The sequence below is a fragment of the Muntiacus reevesi genome, chromosome 12, assembly GCF_963930625.1.
Source record: "Muntiacus reevesi chromosome 12, mMunRee1.1, whole genome shotgun sequence".
Lineage (NCBI taxonomy): Eukaryota > Metazoa > Chordata > Mammalia > Artiodactyla > Cervidae > Muntiacus > Muntiacus reevesi.
In genome coordinates this window covers 48756986-48772211 of record NC_089260.1, presented here as the reverse complement: position 1 = coordinate 48772211, position 15226 = coordinate 48756986, and the positions used below count along the sequence as shown (strand labels likewise).

The 15226-nt window shown below is 43.7% G+C and overlaps 1 protein-coding gene across 4 annotated transcripts in view; it reads right to left on the bottom strand.

Annotated features, from left to right (window-relative positions):
• PDE7A (phosphodiesterase 7A) overlaps positions 1-15226 on the bottom strand; it is a 109949-nt gene that overhangs the window by 9156 nt on the left and 85567 nt on the right. For all 4 annotated transcript variants that reach the window (XM_065903552.1, XM_065903550.1, XM_065903554.1 and 1 more), the window contains exons 6-12: positions 12473-12568; positions 10110-10210; positions 7949-8080; positions 7660-7751; positions 4733-4877; positions 3751-3847; positions 2968-3048 (exon numbers count right to left, since the gene is read on the bottom strand). In XM_065903552.1, the coding sequence (XP_065759624.1) occupies positions 2968-3048; positions 3751-3847; positions 4733-4877; positions 7660-7751; positions 7949-8080; positions 10110-10210; positions 12473-12568 (744 nt within the window). The remainder of the gene's footprint in view (positions 1-2967; positions 3049-3750; positions 3848-4732; positions 4878-7659; positions 7752-7948; positions 8081-10109; positions 10211-12472; positions 12569-15226) is intronic.

The following is a 15226-nucleotide window of genomic DNA, read 5'->3' as shown; positions in this document are numbered from 1 at the left end:
GGAAGATCCCCTGGAGGGGGAAATGGCAACCTGCTCCAGTATCCTTGCCTGGGAAATCCCATGGACAGAGGAGCCTGGCATGTTACAGTCCACGGGGCCACGAAGAGGCAGACACTACTCAGCAACGGAACGACAACATGACAGCAAGGACGAGTCTAAGAGGAACACAGACTAATTCAAACCATCACTGAAGCAAACACTGGAAGTGTGCTGGGGCCTACCTGATGGACACCTCATACAACCGATCTCCCTTAACTCAGAGAAAAGGAAAGGCGATGTCAGGACAGTCTGCACCTCGGGGTTACCCAGTACTCGAGCCCACACTGTATCTGACTTAATAATACCACACGGTATCTTACACAGGGTGAAAGAAGCCTCCTAGGAAACACCTTGACAAAAGCAAATATGACATCATCTTCCTAAACTTTTGATCAAGGACACGAAAATATACATTCAAATTCTATCACTGTTAATAGTTTTTAAATTTTTTTCATCTCTAAAACTTTCTTCTCAGGGCAAGATTCTATGGACCACAAACTACACATGGTCCACTCAGCCAACAAGAAAATCTCACTGGTGGGACTTCCCTCCTGGCCCGTGCTCCCAATGCAGGGGGCCTGGCTTCGAGCCCTGGTCAGGGCAGTAGATCCCACACGCCACAACCAAGAGTCTGCATGGTGCAAGGAAAGATCCCACATGTTGTGATAAAGACTAAAGATCCTACAATTAAGACCTGGTGCAGCCAAATAATATATGTATTTTTTAATGTCACGGAAATAAAGCAGTTAGCACCCACTACTTTTAATCAGAAAAGTCATGTATGGTCTGATGGTTCAATTTCAAGGGTACCAATTCTGGTCTCTGAAGTAGCAGTGACGATACTGGAAACATGGCTTTCTTCCGTGTCTCCCACCTCCTCCACACGTGTTAACTGAGAACGTACGCTACGCCAGGCACTGCTCTGGGCTGGCCAGGGCTCAGCAGGGAACAGCTGAGATGTGCCTGCCACGAGGAATGTTCTGGTGAGGAGAGGACATGAGGAGAACGTCACCACTGTGGTGAGAGAGCATTTCGGCCTCTGGCAGTGGCCACCCTCATACCCCCCGTCAGGTTGAGCCTGCGCCCGGAGCCCCGTCTTTTTCTAGGTCAGGTCATGAGCAGCTGGGCTCTTGTACCCAAATGTAGGACCTTATTACCACTGGTTTCACAGGGTCCATTTCCTTTTTTAAAAATGGAATAGCATTCAGCCTTTAAAAAAATTTTTTTTTAAAGCAAATTTGTGGCTGTGCTGGGTCTTCGTTGCTGCGCAGGCTTTTCTTCAGTTGTGGTGTGCGGGCTTCTCACTGCAGTGGCTTCTCCTGTTGCATTGGCAGGTGAATTCCTAACCACTGAAAGGCCTGGATCCCTGTTGATTCTCCCACAGTTCCAACCGGCTGAGAGCATCTGCATCCTGTTTCTCCCATCCAACAGACTAGCTGTCTCTCCAGGCTCTCCGTTCCCTGGGGTTCTCTGAGGTCTTAAGCACCTGGTATCAGCACCCAGGCTGGGGCCACAGACACAGCCGGGAGGCACCCTGGGCTCACAAGCCATCCACCCACTTGTGAATCCACTTCTCTGTCCCTGTCCACGCGCCCCTCTCTCTCCTTGTCCAGACACCAGAGGGCGCTGGGTCACATGCCTGACCCTCACCTAGTACACAACAGACCCAGGGCTCCAATCACAGAAGAAAGCCTATGGACTCAACATGACTGCTGCTTACTGACCACACCCTGGCTCTGGGTAACTGCTGCTTAGCACAGAGTTTATTCTAACAGTCCCGACTTACCCTAGAAGGAGAATCTCTCCAAGTCCCACTTTTGCTTAGGATTTGAGGTTGCAAAGACCAACATTTGCTAACTGGATAAACTGGGCAAACTGGAAGAAGAGGAGCCCAGCAGCGTTTGTCTTGGGTGGCTGTGAGTCAGGAGCCGCCCAACCACTTGTGCGTCCACTTAACTGTCCCAGGACAGCCCAGGTGCCTGGGACTCCTGCCTTCACACGGCTGTGACTGTGCGGAGCCCGGTGGAGTCTCAAGTTGCTGAAGGTAGATGAGCGGGCGGGTGCTGGGGAGACGACTTGAGGCCAGGTTACAGGGGCCTGTGCGCAGTACTGCAGAGTCAGCTTCAACCAGCAGGTGGCGGTGAAGAGCCTGAGGTCGCGAGTGTTCACTGGCAATCTGGTCTAGTGGTTCCAGAATGACAGTTTCTTTCTTTTTTGGGGGGGGTGGGGGGCTGGGGAGGGGTGCTGCACTGGATCTTCATTGCTGTGCACAGGCTTTTCTCTAGTTGCAGAGAGGAGGCGCACGGGCTCTGCTGCCCTGCAGCACGTGGGATCTTCCCAGACCAGGGATCAAACCTGTGTCCCCTACATTGGCAGGCAGATTCTTAACCAGTGGACCACCAGGGAAGTTCCTATTCTTTCCATTTTAGAACAGAAAGTTACTGCAACCTGCTCTGCTTCCTTTTTAACTATTTAATTTCTGGCTGGGTCTTTGCTGCGCACGGGCTTTCTCTAGTTGTGGTGCGCAGGCTTCTCGTTGCAGTGACTTCTGCTGTTGCCGAGCATGGGCTCTAGGCACACGGGTGTCAGTGGTGGGCTCAGGAGTTGTGGCACAGAGGCCTAGCCACCCCATGGCATGGGATCTTTCCCAACCAGGGATCAAATCTGTGTCCCCTGCAGTGGAAGGCAGATTCTTAACCACTGGACCATCCAGGAAGCCCTGCTCTGCTTTTTATCAACTAAAATCAAATGAGAGTAAATTATAAGGGTCAAAAAAAAAAAAAAAAAAAAATCCAGGAATAAGATCTCTTAAAGTATTTAAAAATTAGAAGCATTTTAACATTTATATTTCAGATGTACCTCTCTTCCTGACAAAATTAAAGTCAGTGGCATTTTTAAAACCAGTCATATCTGAGTATGTATAGTTACCAATCTGGATGTTGGCAATTGATTCAGTCTGACGATCGCAGAGTGGACTCACACCCAAATGATACTTTTTTTCTATATCTCCTAGAAAGTTAAAAAAGAGAAAGATAATTCTTTATGTGGAATATACCTTATTGGTTAAAAATATAATTAAAGTCTTCATCTTACCTGTAAATTCCTTAGGAAAAATGTAACATACTTAATCCTCATGAGAGGACGCCTTCTAAATTAGTTCTTTTTTAAATTTTAAGTTATTCACACATAGAAAAGGTTGCCAAGCTGATAACCTATTTCAAATGGAGAGGGTGGAAAACTTAACTAGATGTTATCCCAGGATTGTAATTCTGTCACAGCATTTTAGTTTAAAACTTAAGATTTCTAAAAGGAAGATGCATGGAATGAAGATCTTTATCTTTCTGCCTTTAATTCACAAAATATGTCCTATGGCCACACCCTTCACAAGGGACAAGGATGGAGCAAGGGCAGGACAATCTTTCTGTGCAGCAAAACTTCCAAACTTGCTCTGTGTCTATTCATAAATGCACACATATCAGATCATTTCAAAAGACAACCACTGATTTTCAAAACAGGCCCTCAATTTGTGCATTATTGGTTCTACATCCATCTATTGTGAACTGTCGCTACAACTATCAGGCACCTACTGCTAGACTCTACAGTTGTCTAGCCGTTATTTTGTCTAAGTTATTTTAATTGTCTATGTTATTTTATTCATATGATGCTAAAAAATGAACAGATGATCACTCAATACTCAATACTGTAACTTGCCTTGATGGAAGAATTCCTCTGTTACTTTTTCACTCCACTGCTTGCTTAATTCCCAGGTCCGACATGGGTTACAAATATCAGCACACTTCAAAGCCATCTAGCAAGCAAAACATTGAAACTGTCTTAAGAAAAAAAGTAAAACTTCAAATGTACTAAGTTTAAATATACTCTAATAGTGAGGAAAAGAACACCTTAAAAAAGAAAAAGAAAATGTTGCAATAGGACATCTATTATCCTTAACACTGAGTTTAAGAATCTGCCTCCAGTGCAGCAGATGTGAGTCTGCAGCAGAGTCGATCCCTGGGTCAGGAAGATCCCCTGGAGAAGAAAATGGCAACTCACTCCAGTGTTCTTGCCTGAAGAGAAGCCTGATGGGCTCCTCTGTCCATGGGGATGAAAAGAGTTGGGATACAACTGAACGACTTTCATTTTCACAGTGAGTTTATAATACTGTTAGTTACAGCAATCATTTTATAGAGGTACTGAAAGCCTGCTAACCAAACTGAACACGCTTGATAATTCCAGAGAGCTAACACAGAACTGTATTAATCAGAAAGCTACAAACCAATCAGTCATTTCTCATTTTTCATATGTGAGAACTTGTTAAAATAAAATGCTGTTTGGGACTTCCCTGGCCATCCAGTGGTTAAGACTCTGTGCGTCCAATGCAGGGGCACAGGTTCAATTCCTGGTCAGGGAACTAAGATCCTGTGTGCTATGTGGCACAGCCAAAAAAATGTAACCAAAAAAAAAAAAGCCGCTACTGTTGACTGGTACTGCATCTTGTAAACACTGTTTTTGTTAGAAATCTCAAGTGTGAAAGAGACAAAAGTGATGGCCCTTTCCTGCACAGCCTTCTGCGACGCTTTGCAGGCCACAGCTTGCTCTCAAGATTTAACCACTCAGAGAACTACATGAGAATATTTCATTTTTATTCGAACAATCTGCCCTAGAAATAGAATTTTTCCAGGCCACATTTTACCTGTAAGACCAAATGCCTGTGCCTGGCATCTTCCAGATGCAGGTCGCCCTTGTCCAGATGGGCCCGAAACAAGGACAAGTACTCATTCTGGCGGCTGATGTCTGTGGCCAGTATCAGAGCGCCTATCTGAGCCTCCATCTGTTGTCTGGAAGTAGAGAAACAGAGAAAAACAAGGCTTTCAGTTGAATAGCTACTTCTTAATTATTTTTCCCTTAATCTTAACACTCAGAAACCTTTACTGAGCTCTAAGATATTCTGTCATTCAACTTTTAACCTACCGCAAAACATGGGTTTTAAGGAATGCATTTTTCAGTTCAGTCGCTCAGTCGTGTCCGACTCTTTGAGACCCCATGAATCGCAGCACGCCAGGCCTCCCTATTTTTAAAACCTACAAGAATTGATGCTTTTGAACTGTGGTGTTGGAGAAGACTCTTGAGAGTCCCTTGGACTGCAAGGAGATCCAACCAGTCCATTCTAAAGGCGATCAGTCCTGGGTGTTCATTGGAAGGACTGATGCTGAAGCTGAAACTCCAATACTTTGGCCACCTCATGCGAAGAGTTGACTCACTGGAAAAGACCCTGATGCTGGGAGGGAATGGGGGCAGGAGGAGAAGGGGACGACAGAGGATGAGATGGCTGGATGGCATCACCAACTCGATGGACATGAGTTTGAGTAAACTCCAGGAGTTGGTGAGGGACAGGGAGGCCTGGCATGCTGTGATTCATGGGGTCACAAAGAGTCGGACATGACTGAGCAACTGAACTGAAAATGGTCAAACCAAGACCAAGAGAACTTGTGGGGAAATACCACTAGGCAAACACTCTGAAAGGAAGGCCTTAAGGTGGAATTATGTGCCTTAAAAAAAAAAAGTCTATGTACAATTGACATGCTGCTTGGGAAAATTTTTTGCTATGATGTAGGGAACAACCTTGGATTCTATGTTCGTGCCTGAGATGCAGGAGGAGGGTCAGACGGAGGAACAGACTATTCGACTACTGACTTCTGCAGACATGAGAAGATATTTCTGAGTAAACCCTAATGAACCTCCACCAAGCAATGTAATAAAATTTAGATTCAATTCTATTTTCAGAACCAAATTCAGGAATCAATTATCTGTAAAACTATTCAAATTTTCTGTAAGGGAAAATGTAACATGTTAAAACAGATAACAAATATCTAAAAAGCTTTCTCAAGTCAAATAGGAAGAATGTTTAAAAATTCCTTTTGTTTCAATGGGCCATCGCCAATGTTTTCTTTGTATAATGATCAATAAAGAACTGATCATTATAGATTAAAAAGTTCACAATATCAAATATTAAAGCCCTAAAGAAAGAAGACATAAAAGGATGCAACTGTGTAGTAGTCCTGATTTTGTTTTTATTTGAAATAAATGAGAATTCAACAGGGTTAACATCAAATGCAAAACAGGATAAAAAGGGAATCATAAAGTGAACAATTTAATCCATCTTATTCAAGAAAAAGAGCACTTATATACTAACAGCAGTTAGTATATGGTGGTTTAAATAGTTTTTATAATATTTGTACAACAAGAAACAATTTTATTTACCAGAAGTATTGTCAAACTCCAAATGGTAGCCATGAATACAGACTTAAAAAAATTTTTTAAAGTCCACCATTTTTCTTATGATCATTACCAAAAACCGTTGTTTTATACAGTTCTTTTAAATTGAGAAAGCAAAAGAGAAAGGAAAGAGCAGTGACAGTAACTTAACCCTTGACATCCTAACACATTTTTTTACGTTCCCCCTTTCTCTAGAATTAGGCAGTTAATATCCACTGACACTGTTTCCCCAGGTCACCTTCTCGAGATGAGACACCATTAAAAGCTTTTGTTGGTGGACCAATGACATGAGATTCTGCTGACAATACCAGGATACTGGGCTCCTCTATGTTATTGCTTTATGTTAGCTTTTCACATGGGTGTGTGTGTGTGTGTGTACACGCGCGTGCATACTTAGTTGGTGTGTGTGTGCGCATGCGTGTGCACGTGCTCAGTCGTTCATTCAGTCGTGTCCGACTCTTTGAGAGCCTATGGACTATAGCCCTTGAGGCTCCTCTGTCTGTGCAATTCTTCAGGCAAGAATACTAGAGTGGGTTGCCATCTCCTCCTACAGGGGAACTTCCTGACCCAGGGATCAAGCCTGTGTCTCCTGCATTGGCAGGTGGGTTCTTTGAGCACTGAGCCACCTGGGAAGCCCCACTCAAATGGCCTGCTTGACATCAAATGACAGTGATGTCTAAAAAAAATTAAGTTTTCCATTCTTTCTCTTCATCATTTTTCCTAAAACAGATTTTAATGAATCTATTTCTTATACAGATTGCTTACTTTCTATCCAATTTACCTTTACATTAAGGTTTTATTCAAAAGAGTATAAAATGGAACTATGTAAGTCTATTTACATAAATAAACAGTAAACATGACTGAGCCACTGTGTATCCGGAGTGCATTCTGTAATATCTGTGGATTGACCCTTCATAAAAATTCACTGAAAAAAAAAAAATGCTACTGACTGTATTTCAGAATAGGAGTAAATTATTAAAATTTTGATGCAAATTTGTAAAATAAGATAATTTACCCCCAAACTGGGGCTTCCCTCGTGGCTCAGATAGTAAAGAATCCACGTGCGACATGGGAGACCTGGGTTCGATCCCTGGGTCAGGAAGGTCCCCTGGAGAAGGGAATGGCTACCCATTCCAGTATTCTTGCCTGGAGAATCCCATGGACAGAGGCGCCTGCTGGGCTACAGTCTGTGGGGTTGCAAAGAGTCGGACATAGCTAGGCAACTTTAATTTTCACCCCCAAATTGTGGGACATCTGAATATAACAACATAATCTTAAAAACTTTAACGGTTTTTCCAACTTAATATCCACAGTTCATAACTAATTAATTTTGTCTTAACCTACCTGCTTTCTAACGGCATATGTGAGAATAAACCGGATTCTCTCAATAGCCCCACTGCAGATCTCCAGTGGTGATTTTCCAGAACTGAGGTATTCTACCAAAAAAAAAAGGACAGATCTGAATTAGCAAAGGCTAAGTCTTTTTCTGAACATAGAGCAATATTTCTAAGTAATATCAAGCTGGTTAAAATTCTAACATTCACTGAGAACCGATTTACTTTCACTCCTTTAAAACGTGACCCATTTTCTAGAATACAAGAATATTAAACTCTGAGGAAGAGCTTGCACTCACCTTGTATAAAGTTGCCAGGTAATGGTTAGTTTTAATGAGGAAAGGTTGATTAACACCTGGATGATCCAGATCATGAGTGGCAGCTGCAATTAAGCTCAGCAAGACGTCCCAAGGAGTTACAGAGTTGGCAAGCTAGACAGTGGAGAGGAATAACTGATTACAGACGTGTCTGCAACGACCTGTACCATAACAGCTGTTCTAAACCAGCCCTGAATGAGACTGTCCAGACTCCTCCCCTCACGTTTCTCTGACTGTCCCTCCAGGCCAAGGCGTGCCTGCCACGCGCTGTCCACTCATGCCCCTGGTGGCAGGTGTGGTGTGATGCAGTCCCTTGTCCACCGGGAGGTCATGGACCCGGCTCACCTTTACACTGCTTCATTTGAAACAAGCCTAACTAAGATGACAGCTAAAGTATAAACCATCTTTTTGAGTGTTTTGAGTGGTGAAAAGTGTTTAAAATGAGGATGATCAGGGCTACACAGGCAGAAAGTGTTTCACATCACCACTGCCAGACGTGCACGGGTTAAGACGGCGTTGCACCCCTGTTCACTCCCCGCACACTCTCCCCTCTGGTGCCTGGCATCGCTCCCCTCTGCTCCCCAGCCCTGGCTTCCGGCTGGGCGCGGCCAGTGGGAGGGTGAGGCCCCCACAGCCCACGGACTAGGTTTACCCCCGCCGCTCGGGTCCCCGGGAAGGCAGCACTTGGTTCCATTGGCCCACTTCCCTGGCTGTGTGGGGATGGAGTACCAATTTCTACCACAAGACTGTCAAACAGAAACTTTAGACTTGGCCCAGAGTACTTTTTTTTCTCCAGAGTATTTTTTTACAGTTTAATTTAAAAATTGGGGCAGCTGGGTGCACATGCATAAAACATATCCATTTTATCACTGTATACGAATGATGCCACAATAAAATCGGTGTTTTTTAATTGGGGTATTTTCATATATTCCACGATCTCTTGAAAAATCAGAAGAGTGGCACCCACGTTGCTGTCTTCTCGGAGTTGGCATCAACTGGCACAAACTGGCCCTGTCAGCCTGCTTCCCTCCCAACATCTAGCCGGAACTAAGACCCCAGAGGAGAGGAGTCTAGAAGCAGGCCTAAGGGTGGGCGGATGTAATTTCACCAGCTCTAGAACAGGAAACGTCCATGAGCAAACACGGCTTCCCTTACATCTATGGCTGATGAGCCCCAACTCAGACTTCTCTGTTTAACTGCAGACTCCTATCCACCTCTTCACTAGATCCCTCCGCTTGGATATGTTGGCAGGTGCACGTATAACTGCACACATCCACAACGGAGCTCACCATCTCCCCGGCCCTCTCCCCCTCTACCTTCCCTCCCTCGCAGCGATTCCCACTCGCCCCTCTGCGGCCCAGGGCGGTGTCCACTCACCTCTCTCCCGACTTCACCCCCCAGAGGCGTCCAGACACCACATCCTCCTCATTCTGACTTCCGAAGACCTCACCAACTGCCCCCATCTCTCCTGCCCCAGGGCTACAGAAGCAGCCCCTCACGGGCAGCGTCCCGGTTGCTGGTCTTCTCTGCTTTGTTCTCCCTCCACAGCCAGGACGGTTCTGTAAAGTCTCCCACTTCACTCCCACAGCTCCCTACTCATCATCACTGGACACAACACCAATGCCATCCCTGCCCTCATGGAGCTCAACGTGATCGCCAGATGACTCGCGTGGAGGCGCCAGATGGCTTGGCCCTCGCGTGGGCTTTTGCAGCCTTGCTCTTGACAATCACCTCGATTCTCTAGCTTAAAGTGTGATTAAAAATACAGCCACATTTGGAAGCTTGATCCAGCCACATCTCATTCCTGAGAAGGAAGCTTCTGAGTCTGATTAAATCACCAACTTAGGGCTTCCCAGGTGGTTCACTGGTTTAAAAATAAATCCGCCTGCCAATGCAGGAGACGTGGGTTTGAACCCTGAGTCGGGAAGATCCCCTGGAAGAGGAAATGGCAACCCACTCCAGTATTCTTGCCTGAAGAATCCCACGGACAGAGAAGCCTGGTGGGCCACAGTTCATGGGGTCACAAAGAAGCGGACATGACTGAGTGACTAAACGACAAAATCACTAACTTAAGGAAACGTTTGAAATTAAATCAAGAGAATTTTCTCAGGGCTTTGGCTGACTGTAAATGTCAGCATCTTACCTTAGGTTCTTTCAGGTAACAGTGCATGGCCTGAGTAACATCGGCAGCGTGGACTGCATTGTGGTAAGGGTTCTGACTGTGGTAATCTTCTTGAATCATCACTGCATCAAAGGAAAAAAGACCCCAAATTTAATTGCAAACAGGAGGCATTTACAAGCGCAAAAACTGCAATAATTATGTATTTCCCACTTACCCTATTCACGTGGCTATCAGCTAACAGTTCAATTCAGACAGATGATAACTACTTTATAACTCACATGAACACCACTGTGACTAACTTGTTTGAAACTTTTAAAATGAGAAGGTATTCATGTCAAATTTATAAAATCATTTTCTTCTTCTCTTTTAAAATGTCAGTCTCATTGTGTCAAACTCCTTTGACTGTTGTTTACTTTAAAAAGAATTTCTTAGTTAAATAACAGAGTGCAATTCATTCAACAAATACGTATTGTGCTAGGTGCTGTTCTAGGAACTATGAATTCATTAGAGAACAAAAATCTTTGATGCAATACTAGTACAGACGTTGGGGAATGTGTGTGGATTCCAGGATGCTTCATCAGTGAGGTGAGTTTCGGATCTGGAATTAGTTTTTCAGGAGTGCGGGAAGGATGACCTGTGAGTCCGCCTCCTCTGCTAGTGTCAGTTACACTAACCATGAAAAAGTAGACGAGGACGAGGGGTCCAGCCAAACCCGCCACCATCCAACCTGCGCCAGGGTCCCAGCGGCCCTGCACTCAGTCCAGCGGTACCCGGTGCAGTGAGCCAACCCCAAGTGGTAAACGAGGACACACAAGTGAAGGGCGAAGAGCACTGGAACTCTGTACTGACTCTGAGTCCACCCTTTAAAACAGCTTTTCAAATGCTCTCGTTAACATCTATGTTTGTATGTGCTTTTATAATTTATGTATTAGTACATATTACAGGCATACAATTTATAAATAAATATGCATTACAAGTCTCTCAAAAAGCCCTAGATATCTTCTCTTAGTTAGCTACTTAAGAGGAAAGAAAATAGTCTCTTCTTCCTTAAAAAAATAAGAAAGAATCCTTACGCTAATTTTCTTCTAACACATTTATTTAGTGAAAGACCCCAATTTGTTTCCTGGCAGAGTGCTCTTAAATATCAGTGTGCACATTAAAACACAGTCAAAATAATCCTTGGAGATTGCTGTCAAGAGATTTCAGGGATCAGGAAAAGAGGAGATCCAAGTGCCACGTACCTGATCATTTAAGGTTTTAATCTTCGAGAAGTGAGGAAAGGACAGAAGTCGTGTTGTCTTTGTGAGACAGTTGTGGCTGACATGGGAGACTGTGGGCAGAGGGGCTCCGGCTCCTCACCAGGCCCCTGGTGCCCCCACCCATGGCACTGGGCCCTGACAGCTTCCCCACCCAGGGGTGCGGTTCCCCCCTCTGACTGGCTCTGGCCATAGGGTTGTGGTGGACGGGAAGGTGCCAGCGTCCAACCTGGACTCTGGGCACACCAGCGGTCTCCTGAAAACTGGCCACAGCACTTTGAATAAGCTCGGCTTGTTGTAAAATAATAATTTTTCCAAAAAACCATTATTTTACTTATTTCACTGCATTGGATCTTAGCTGCAGCATGCGGGATCTAGCTCCCTGACCAAACCCAGGCCTCCTGCATTGGGTGCGCTGAGTCTTAGCCACTGGGCCATCAGGGAAGTCCCTATTTTTTGTTTTTAATGTGACTCTGTTATGGTGCCAAGCTCCGCTGCCTCCCTTTAACTTAACAGCAGACCACAGAGAGCTGAGCTGGGTCAGGCCCGGCACCCCTGGGGAGGGCCCAGCCGAGGTCCACGAAGCTGCCATGAGGCTTATCCCGTGTCCAAGGCAGGGACACAAGCCAGCTCAGCCAGCCCAGGAGCGGCCCACAGGCTCAGGGCTCCACACGTGTGTGCTGCTTCAAAAGACTAACTCTGGGGTGGTTAGTGTCAAAGCCATAGCTGATATAACCGAGAGGAAAGCGAACAGTTCAGTTCAGTCGCTCAGTTGTGTCCGACTCTTTGCAACCCCATGAATCGCAGCACACCAGGCCTCCCTGTCCATCACCAACTCCCGGAGTCCACCCAAACCCATGTCCATTGTGTCGGTGATCCCATCCAACCATCTCATCCTCTGTCATCCCCTTCTCATCCTGCCCTCAATCTTTCCCAGCATCAGGGTCTTTTCAAATGAGCCAGCTCTTCGCATCAGGTGGCCAAAGTATTGGAGTTTCAACTTCAACATCAATGCTTCCAGTGAACACTCAGGACTGATCTCCTTTAAAGTCATAGCTGATATAACCAAGAGAAAAGGTAAAAAGTTCCCGTATAAATATTACTCTTAAATGGGTTAGAATCACTTACCTAAAAATCTACGAAGTTTCATCATATCTAAATGGAAGTACTCAATTAATCCATGGAGACTAAATAAATGAAAGGTTAAACTTACTAGACTATTTCCTAAAAAGAAAGAAGAGGAGACATTAGTAGGAATACAAGATATTAATAACATAACTGCACTGTGCTTCCAAATAAGGGTTTGAATATAAACATAAAGAGTACTAAGTCCTACTTGTTGTCCATCTAAAATTTACATCTTATCTTACCAGTTTTGAATTTTAAACATCACATCTTTTTCCCCATTCTAAGAAAAAACTTTTTTTGGTTCTATTTTTCAAAAACCAAACAACTGGAAGATAAATAATTAGAATTGATAGAAAACTTTGAAAATTATCCACACTGAGTAAGTTTAATTCAATTTCCCAAAGCACCTAAAACTTCCTTGCAACCATCCCCCTAACTGAGCAGGCATGTCCCAGAGCAAAGTGTCTTGACTGCAAACGCTGTATTATTTAACAATTAAGTAGACTGTACATTTAAAGGTGTGTGAGCTCATATATTACTGCCAGCATTCAGACAGTAACATACACATGATTCTGTATTCTCAAAAGAAATCTATGATTCTTCCAAACATATATATATATATATTAAAAAAATAAGACCCAACTAGTTCCACAATGAAAATTTGTAGTCATAATATTTACAAAGAATGATAAAGGACTACTGGGCTAAACTAATCCAAAACTGCCTGAGTAACTGTTGAGAAGCCCATGGCTGAGGGAAAAAAGCAAATTAACTGGAACAATGTTTGCATGAGCAACACAGGAAAGGATGTGGCTGCCGAGAGAGCCCTCTTAAACACCACCTCACTTATCATCTTCAAACAGAAAGAAAAAAGCCATTTCAAATCTTTTACCTTCAAGAAGTGAAAAGTTAAAATGTATTCTAATTTTGGTAACACGCTACTGGTGCAAACATGAGCCCATGTGGTCTAGAATCAGGTGAAGAAGTGGGCTATGGTTCTATTTTTACTGCTCTAACAACCAACTTTTCTTGGGACAGATACACAGATATTTCAGAATGTATCATCAAGAAAAAATCTGATTTTTAAAAACTGAGCAGAGGATCTGAATTGACGGTTTTCCAAATAAGACATACAAGTGGCCAACAGGTGTATGAAAAGCTTTTCACTGATCACCAAGGAAACGCAAATTAAAACCACAAGGAGGGACTACCTCACACCTGTCAGAATGGCTATTATCAAAAAGATAAGAGATAGCAAGTGTGGGCGAGGGTGTGAAGAAAAGGGAACCCCTTGGTGAACTGCTGGTGGGATTCTTAAGCTGGTGTAGTCACTATGGAAAACAATGGAGGTTCCTTAAAAAAGTTTAAATAGAACTACCATATGATTGAGCAATTCCACTTTGGGGTACATATCTGAAGGAAATGGAATCACTATCTCAAAAAGATACCTGTACCTCTGTCTTCACTGAAGCATTATTTACAATAGTCAAGACATGGCATCAACCAAAGGGCCCATAGATGGATGACTGGATAAAGAAAACGTGATATACATGCAGTGGAATATTACTCAGGCATAAGAAGCAGGAAATCTTGCCTCATGTGACAGAGTTTGAGGAACCATGCTAAGTGAAAGAGAAAGACAAATGCCACATGATCTCACCTCTACGTGGAATCTGAACCCAAACAACAAAGTCCTGAGCTCACAGATACAGAGAACAGATCGGTGGCTGCCAGAGGTGAGGGTGTGGGGAGGTGGACAAAGTGTACTGCATATTTGAACGTTGCTAAGATAACAGATCTTAAAAATTCTCATCATAATAAAAAGTTGTAACTTTTATGTGTGGTGACTAGACCCATGTGGTGATTATTCTGCAGTATATACAAACAGTAAATCACTATGTCGTATACCTGAAGCTAATATAATGTTATGTGCCAATTACACTTCAATAAAAAAAAGGATGTATATTCATTCTCTATATTTAGGTTATCATAGATTCTCCCCAAAAGTGTTTCCCAAACCTAATGAAATAAATGACTGCTCTCTAGGGTCTAGAGTAAGTTTTAAGGAAGCTGCAGTCCAAAATGGCAGGAAGAAAGGCATGCCAACGTCTTCCCTCCAAGAACCTCAGAGAAATCTGACAAGAACCAATCTGTCAAAGTGCACCACCCATACTAGAATGAAAAACTGCATGCAACATTTTTTCTTACTTTCAGTTCACAAGATACAACTGACTTAATACCAGTGAGTAACAATACAAGTCATTGAAATTTATTATTTCAAAGCAAGTGATGCTTAGTTGATATGTTACAACAAGAAGTAGGCACTGAAGACATTTTATATGAAAATGGAAACAAACGCTTTCTGGGAAAAGAAAATTTATACCTTAGAGAAAAGTTACCTTATACAAAGACATACCAAAGGACAGGCCTGCCTAATCCATTATGGCTCTCAACAGGTTTCTGGATGGGACTCTACATGTAAGGACTGGGTTATGGCAACAACACAGGTCTAGCAACGAGGGCCCTCATGTGCCAGGTGACCTTCACGGGTGACAAGCCCTATCTTGGTATCTCATGTAACTTAACTCATTCCTGCAAAAGCAATATCTAATATATTCTGTGTGTGTGTGTGTGTGTGTGTGTGTGTGTGTGTGTGTGTGTGTATGTTAGTCGCTCAGTCATGTTGGACTCTTTACGACCCCATGGATTGTAGCTCGCCAGACTCCTGTGTCCATGGGACTCTGCAGGCAAGAA